The sequence below is a fragment of the Scomber scombrus genome, chromosome 18, assembly GCF_963691925.1.
Source record: "Scomber scombrus chromosome 18, fScoSco1.1, whole genome shotgun sequence".
Classification (NCBI taxonomy): Eukaryota; Metazoa; Chordata; class Actinopteri; order Scombriformes; family Scombridae; genus Scomber; species Scomber scombrus.
The window spans coordinates 11,633,541-11,642,075 of NC_084987.1; the positions used below are offsets into that span (position 1 = coordinate 11,633,541).

General features: G+C 40.1%; 1 protein-coding gene across 3 annotated transcripts in view; it reads left to right on the forward strand.

The window, feature by feature from the left end:
* The window catches only part of brd4 (bromodomain containing 4), a 36,121-nt gene that overhangs the window by 18,586 nt on the left and 9,000 nt on the right, over nucleotides 1-8,535 (forward strand). For all 3 annotated transcript variants that reach the window (XM_062439611.1, XM_062439610.1, XM_062439609.1), the window contains exons 2-7: nucleotides 3,276-3,663; nucleotides 4,898-5,035; nucleotides 6,102-6,237; nucleotides 6,319-6,659; nucleotides 6,844-7,224; nucleotides 7,331-7,459. In XM_062439611.1, coding sequence (XP_062295595.1) covers nucleotides 3,418-3,663; nucleotides 4,898-5,035; nucleotides 6,102-6,237; nucleotides 6,319-6,659; nucleotides 6,844-7,224; nucleotides 7,331-7,459 — 1,371 coding nt within the window. In that variant the 5' untranslated portion in view covers nucleotides 3,276-3,417. The remainder of the gene's footprint in view (nucleotides 1-3,275; nucleotides 3,664-4,897; nucleotides 5,036-6,101; nucleotides 6,238-6,318; nucleotides 6,660-6,843; nucleotides 7,225-7,330; nucleotides 7,460-8,535) is intronic.

Genomic DNA, 8,535 nt, shown 5'->3' on the forward strand with positions numbered 1-8,535 from the left:
AATGAAATTTCGTTGCAATGGCTCAAAAAATTGTGCAATATATCAAAACATAATAAAATAGGAGAAATAAAAAACAAGGAAGGATCAGCGGTGTCGTAGTGACAGAGACAGGAACGTAATCCCACAAGGGAAAGCATCCAAAGTAAGCCTGAGGAGTAGAGCTAATGCTAAGTGAGCCATTCATTGCTAAATAATCAGATGAACACTCAGCTCCTTATTCTCTCTGACCGAACCAGCGCTGTTATAAAGTAGATAGTCAGGGATTTTGTTAAGTTACATGTTGTGTTGGATTTAATTCGGTGTTAAGGCCGTACGCGACTGGTTTTCTCTTAGCAAGATAAGCTACAATAGCTGGCCTCATTGAAGCTATACCACCTTCTCGGGACAGCTGGTATTTATTTACTAAAAATAGCATCCAAAGCAACTTCACATCAGACAGTATTCATGTTATAAGTTACCGTACACTTTCTACTGTTTAAGCGCCATGATGAAAGAAAAGCACCAACCCGGCTCCGGCGGGAGAAAAGCATCTAACAGGACTACAGGTCTTGCTGGTGTGTCTTCCTGTCTAGATAATAGAGGGGCTGTGATCGGCCACAGTATCACTGATACCCGCCCAGCTATTTAAATCAGTATTGGACCAATTATAAAGTGGATATACTGACCAAGTGAGTAAAGGCAAATTAATAGAAGAGTCTGATATGTTCAGGAAATTAAATCCCTTTCCAGTAATGCAGCCTTTAAAACCAGGAAAAGACAATACTTGTGCCATGTCACGATATCAATATAATTTTGATTAATTGCCCAGAACTTCCGGTAATGTTTCTTTTGTTGTTGCGTATTAGTGAGTTAGTCAGATTCTCTGCTGTGTTCAAGTGCCTCAGGGAATCCAAGACTGTGATCATGTGGTGTGCAAACTGCCTCTTCTCAGAAAGTGACTCATCAAGAATGAGATTAGTCACAGATCCATACAGTGGTGTGTGTTTATCTTTAAGGCCCTGTTGTGGGGGTGGATTTTTAGTGTGAAACTGGAAAAGTAACTTGTCCTTAATAAAATGTTGAATTCACAATCTTATGATCAATGATCCTTTTTTTCTCCTGAGAACGTTTGTTGTTCCCCTGTCTATTTTTAGTCAAGTATTTCTAGATTCCTTCCTGGCCTTGTTGCTCCTGACTGCTTGGGAGAGGACATAATGTAGGACTGAGCGCTGTGTAGTGGAACACTCAGCCCCTCAGCTGCCAGATGACGCTAGCTACCCCCACCCTTCACCCCTGTCCGCCCACATCCCTAAACACTCCCAGGTCCTGGAGACGGGAGTAGGAAGACACATCCACTAACAGCACACACACACACACACACAGAGTCATGCTAGAGCCAAATCTAGACCGAAACTATCTCCTCTGAGCTGTTACATTTTCTGCTTTAGATAACATTTATACATTTTAAAGATTTAACACAGAGACTGTTGTTTGATTGCAAAGATAAGGCTCAAAATGAAAAGTAAGAAACTCATTTTATAAGTCCATCCTGTGGAGACTTAAAATATTTATCCTCTAAGATTCTCATATCTTTGCTCATCATATCCATCCTCTCCTTCTGACATATCAGTGTCTCAGCAGCCTTGAATGAATGTTGTGTCATGCATGTTTGGATTCAACTTTGATATTTTATGTCATAATTTACCTGCATTTTGTAATCTTTTTCTGAGATTACAGTTTATGTTGAAAGGGTTTTACAAAGTTGAAAGGACATGGAAACGAATTTTCTTATCAATATCGATTCATTTCTAATATTTTCTCAATTACTGAATCATATTGTTAATAAAATGTCTGAAAATAGTGAAAAACATACCTGTTATAATTTCCCAGATGCAAAGAGGATGTTTTCATATGTCTTGTCTTGTGCGTCAGAGATATTCAGGTTACTCTCATGTCCAGCTGGAACCAGCAAATATTTGGCATTTTATCTTGAAAAAGGATTTGATTAACAAATAGTTGTACATCAATAGTCTGTCAATAGATTAAATGCTAATTATGCAGCTCTGTTTTTCTTTTTCTTCATTTTTAAGTCATGTTTGCCACCAAGGCACGGCTGACACTGCCACTTCTCTCTATACTGCCAGCTTACTGTCAATGTTTTGAATTATAACGTGCATCTGTTGGTTGGGAAGCAGTTTCGGGAAATGTGGCCACTAACTAAAAATGAGAAGTCTTAACACACAGCGTGTGCTGTCATGCTTGTATCCAGTCAGAAACACTCTCTCTCTCTCTCTCTCACTCACTCACTCACTCACTCACTCACTATGTACATCCAATCCTTCATTCTTCGTTGTGGTAAACAGATGAGGCGGAGGTGGAAAGTCTTCAAGGTTCTTTATTTTCTAAATTAGGACACCTCAGAGTATAATGTCACTCTTTTTACGAGCGACATGTACAAAAGACAACATGAGAAGCAGTCTTTTTTTTTTTTGTAAGTTTGTTGTCATAGAAGTGACCCATGTGACACCAGTGACAGTTTGTGCCGTAGCATAAAGCAGAAGTACGGTCACTATGGTTATTTTTAGTTTAATATATGTATATGTTCTCTGATTCCAAGTAGTCGTTGACCTGAACAAAAAAAATTGAATTGACAGCCGGCACAACGGAAATTTTACATGACTGTTGTATAAACTGTGATTTTTTTTTCTTTCCATCAACTATTTTACATTAAGGTTAAATAGCAATGGAGACTGATGGTATTGTTTGGGATTTTATGATTCACACCAATGTGTGATTATCAATCAAACTTTATTTATATAGCACCTTTCATACAGACTAGCGTAGTTCAAAGTGCTTTACAGTTAGCTGATTGACAAGCTGATAATAAAAAATAAAAATTTAAAAAAGGAATAAAAACAATTTTCACAAGTGAAAATTAAAATATTAAAACATTTAAATAAAATAAGTAAAATAAGAGAGAAAAGGGGAGGAGATTTATTAAAAGTTAGAGTATAAAACTAGGTTAAAATGGAATATGAAGTTTAATAAAAGTTGGACTAATGCTAGGTTAAGAAAGAGATTAAAAGACAAGAAATAGACAAATAAAATTGATAAGAAGATAAAACTCTCCTCACATGAGTTTTTACTTGTATTCAAAGTTGATGAACTTTCAGTGCTGTGTGCTGCCTTGGCTGCTCCGATCGAAGAGACCCGAGTTGTTACTGACGTAGTGACAAAATGTTAGTGATTACTAATGACAGTTATGATAATGACGGTATGTTCTTTTCTCTCTCCAGAGAGTCCAGCGAAGAGTGCAATGGGATCAGTGGTGCTCTGTCAGTGGAGTCTGTGCCGGGGCCAAGACTGAACTGGTGTCCTGCCAACACCACTACTCCTGCCCCTGCTCCAGCTCCAGCTCCCGCTCCGGAGCCCGAGCCCATGCCCAACCCCGTTAGAATGGGGGACGGCCTGGACGCAGCGCAGATGTCGGGCAGCAGCAGCAGCCAGGGGCAGGCCCAGCAATCGGGCAACCTCCCCACCCCAGAGGTCATTAATCCCAACAGGCCCAAGCGCCAGACCAATCAGCTGCAGTACCTGCTCAAGGTGGTGGTGAAGGCCCTGTGGAAGCACCAGTTTGCTTGGCCTTTCCATGCACCAGTGGATGCACTCAAACTTAACCTGCCTGTGAGTACTAGCTTTTTCTTTGTGTGCTTCATGCCACACACTTCGACCATAACGTACAAATTGCCATGTTACTTAGATCCACACATTCCAGCGGTATCTTTATCTGCTTCTTTTATGCTGATCTGTGATGATTTATCTTTATTGGTGTGCGCAAACCGACTACGTTACGTATCTCTTTTACAGAACTCGCATAATTTGTACATACAGCATTTTTGGAGATGTCAGCGCTTATTTTCCTAGAAGTTATATGGTAGCATTCATTATTGTGCGGAGTGGGAAAAAAACAACCTCTACACACATTATACACTTGTTCTGCAAATCTGTGTTTTATTTCATTATTCATTATTGTGTAGTGTTTCGTCTCAGTGATGAACCCCAGATAATATTTTAGGCTTATTCATCGATAAGATAAAGGCCAGAGAGAGCATGCAAAACTTTTCACCAGTCACCGACATGCTTTTTAAGTATCTGCTTACATTTAGTTGTGACATAAGTATAAGAGGAAATGACAAAGATAAAATAAATCCTTAAAACATATTCAAATATTTGGGATGTCTTTGTTTGCCAGAACAGCAGAAAATGTACCGATGGTATTTATTATTGTGCAATTTATAGATGGTATGCATTACTGAAATGTAAAATTGGTTACTTAATTCAATTCAATATAAAAATGTATAGATTAATTGCCATAGAAACTGCATTAAGAGAGAGGCAAGTTTTTTTTTTCTTTAAAAGTAATAATCTTGAATATCTCTTCCATTCTCTTTGATGGCACCTATGGTGATATTGTAGGTGTGTTTTTAGACCTCATGTCCCAGACATCCAAACAGTATCGCCTGAGTGACGACAGTCAGCAGTTTAAGAGTGACCTTGTTGCGTTAGCTCTGCCGATCCTCTCTGGCAGACCAAACACTGCTGGATGATGGAAAAATGTATCACTAACTACGCCACTTACAATTTTCCCAGGGAATGTTGCCACTGACACCCAGTTCATTATACTGTGAATGCATCAGTGGCCAATAAGCTCAATCACCATTGTGTTACTTCAGTGACTTAACAGAAATTTGTTTGAATGAAAATCTTCGAGATTATTACTTTTGTGTAATGCTTTATAACTTCAAACCACTGTAGAATGTTTCATCACACAAGTAGGTAATATCAGACCATTGGAAAGTTTCAACACATCCACTTTCTTTTCTTGCTTTTCTTAAATATTTGTATGCAACCATTTCAGGACTACTACCAAATAATCAAAACTCCTATGGACATGGGATCAATCAAGAAAAGGCTTGAGAACAGTTTCTACTGGAACGCCCAAGAATGTATCCAAGACTTCAACACAATGTTTACCAACTGCTACATATACAACAAGGTAACACAGTTGTTTCCTGGGATGTATTCCAGAAAGCGGGTTTAGTGAAAACTTTTGAGTTTGTTAACTCTCAATTTTCCCGGGAATCCTGGGAAATCGACGATTTTTAAAAGGCAACGTTAGCTGAGCCCTGGTCATTTCAAGCAACACTAAATGCAACGAGGACACATTATGCATATATGGGTTCCCAATCCGACCATTTTTTGTGTATTATTTTATCATTATTAAGGCAAAAGAACTCAATTTATGTCCATCGACATTATAATGAATAGGCTATAGGCTTAATATTAGTTTGCATCCAGCATGCTGCGTGGACTTCATTACATCTTCTGCATGGCTGCTACCTCAATTATGAAATGCTAAGTTTATTGTCTGTGACTGTGACCCTCATAAAAGTAATATTTTACAAATCTGCATTATATAAACTAACGAAATTTGTTAAAGTAAGTCATTTGGCGACTTCTAAGTCATTAAACTAAGTCTTACTTTTACTGGCCTAAAGAGTTGAATCAGGATGTCTGCTTTTACTAGAGTCTTTTTTACACAAGTATTTAGTACTGCATACTACACAGGCATGACTCAGAAGAACAAGCTTGCACTTTTTAATCATAGTGCGTTGTGTTAATTGATCGGCTGTGCTGTGTTTTACCGGCGCACAGCACGCAAATACACGCCTGTGCATGTTTTATGAGAGTAAACTGTCTATATGTTTTTGCGCAACATATATGTCGGAGGCAACCGTGCTTGAGTACACTTGGGTTTGAGGTAATGTGAGTGCGGGCCTGCGGGGGACAGGGGAGGGGTGACATGTCCACTGGATTAAAATGGAAGCTCTGCCTTTTAGCTCTGATACTATTTTTTTCATTCACCATGAACCTGCTCAGATTTGATAAAATTGACTCTGATTAGCTGATCTGGAAGTGACAACTCAGACTTTTCCATCTCAGGGTTCATCAAGAGTTCAGGGTTAGGCTCAGAGTTTGTTAAACCTGCTTTCTGGAATACCGTTAACTGCCAAAAAGACTGATGCCTCCACTTTACTAAGAGTGTTCATCTCTCCCTGCAGCCTGGAGATGACATAGTCTTAATGGCTGAGGCACTAGAGAAGGCTTTCCTCCAAAAGATCTCAGAAATGCCTCAGGAAGAAATTGAGATTGTTGTCATGACAGGGAAGGGACGTGGTCGGGGCCGGAGAGACCCAGGTATGTGATTTACTGATTCACAACATGATATGTTATTCTGTGAGACAGAATATTTATCCATGTGTCTGTTCTTTCATTCAGGTCTGGGCTTGAAACCAGGGGCCATCATTGATTCTTCATCCACGACTCCTCAAACACGGGGTCTGTCAAACCTCTCAGCAGCACCACAGACCAGAGGACCAGTGCAGGGCCCGCCTTCACTACCTCCCCAGCCTTTGATGCAGGGCCTACCGTCCCACGTGCCCCCAACGTTACCCAGCCATGCGCCACAGCTTGGAGCACCCTACTCCCTGGGCCAATCAGATTGCGCTCCTCAAGTACCTATCATGACTTCTGTGCCTCCACCTGCTCAGACCTCCCTTCCCCCAGCATCCATCCAGAGCAGTGCCCCACTGCTGCAGAACCCTATAACCATGACCAAAGTGAGTGTCACACGGAAATTATTGTTAATACAGCCGAAGAAAGAGATTGGAGATTAAACACCCAACAAAACAACAAAAACAATAACAGACATCACAAACAGACAGTTTTGGTACCTCAGTCTAATCATTTTTTCTTGCTCTCTTTCTCCATTTCTCTGCTTTCTTTATATTCTTGACTATCCAGCAAAAAAAGAGCCAGAAAAGGAAAGCAGACACTACAACACCAACAGCGAACGACCAACTGAGTGAGTCTTCCCCAGCAGAGTCCAAGTCTGGGAAGACGCTGCCTAGGCGAGAGAGTGCCCGGCCCTCCAAACTGATGAAGAAGGATGCACCAGACTCCCAGCATCACATAGGCATGGGGATGGGACTGAGCGGACCAAGTGGAGGTAGCCCCAAACCACAAGATCAGATTGGATATTGCGCTGTTCTGGTCAGGGAAATGCTGTCCAAGAAGCATGCTGCTTACGCCTGGCCGTTTTACAAACCTGTTGATGTGGATACACTGGGACTACACGATTATCATGACATCATCAAACATCCCATGGACCTCAGTACCATTAAGGTGTGTTCAAGGTGGCACATGTAAACAAGAGCCATCATAAGAAATTCAGAAGAGAATTTGTGGCATGGCAAAGTTTTTAAATAATATCCTTAATGTGTTTTAATAGGCCAAGCTGGAGAACAGGCAATACCGGGAACCACAGGAGTTTGCTGCTGATGTGCGATTAATGTTTTCCAACTGCTACAAATATAATCCACCAGACCACGAGGTGGTGGCTATGGCACGCAAGCTACAGGTAAATCTATTCTAACATGCAAACAGCGCTACTTTGGTTTAAAAAAACAAAAAAAGAGTCCGGTGGTTCACCAGTATATAGTTAAGGTCAGTTCATGCTCTCCACAAAGAGCTGTGGTCTTGCACACAGACACACATGCCCACATTTGAGCACTGGTAAACAGGGTGGCAGCATGATAACTTTCCAGAGTTGTAAAATCCAGTTTGTGAGTACAACAAACTGCTGTGCAGTGTTTTTCTGATCAGCCTTTAAAGGCAATATTCTGTTACTACAACCAGACTTGCTGGATCGTATTTCATTGTCTCACCGGCACTTTAAACACGCCCACATTAACACAGCCCCTTGTATTATTTTACAAAGGGCTGTTTTCAGTCTCAGTAAAGCTAAGGAGTTCCTGTATGTTGCTGAACAACAAGGAAAAAGTCAGGAAAACGATAAGCCTTATCTGAATGAGAATGGTAATACAGTGCATGCATAGTAAATGAAACAGGCATTCCTTTTTGCTTTTGTAGCACATGCATGCTGGCAATGCGTGCAGCCCACAGGCATACATTTTTAATGGACATCCATGTGGACGCAGAAAACATGAACTGGCCTTTGCGTCAGTTTTTTTTTTTTTAATCTACCATTTCTATGATACTAGGGACAGACTGTATCATATTACTAATATACTTGAGTGTTTGAATATGTGAAAGCTATAAGTTAAAATATAAAAAGTGTATACAATGTGTTATTAATTATGACAGTATCACTGAAAATTAGGTCAGGAATGCAAATTATCATTTTAGGCAAGTGTCCACTAACTTGCAAATCTTCGCTTCCACTGTTGTTTGAATCGCTATTTGATCAGAAAAAAATCTGTTTTGAATATATTGTATGCAGCACTTGTTTATATTTTTTTAAAGAAAAGAATGGAAATATTGTGATCAGTGTTTTCCATTGATTTATGACAGTTGAACACAATACTCTGGCTAGGATGACCTGAAGGTATAAAAACGTGTTTACAGAAAGACCACTTGTCCAGAGGTTTGTTGTATGTGCGTACCTAGTCTGTCATCCTGCAAATTCATGTTCTA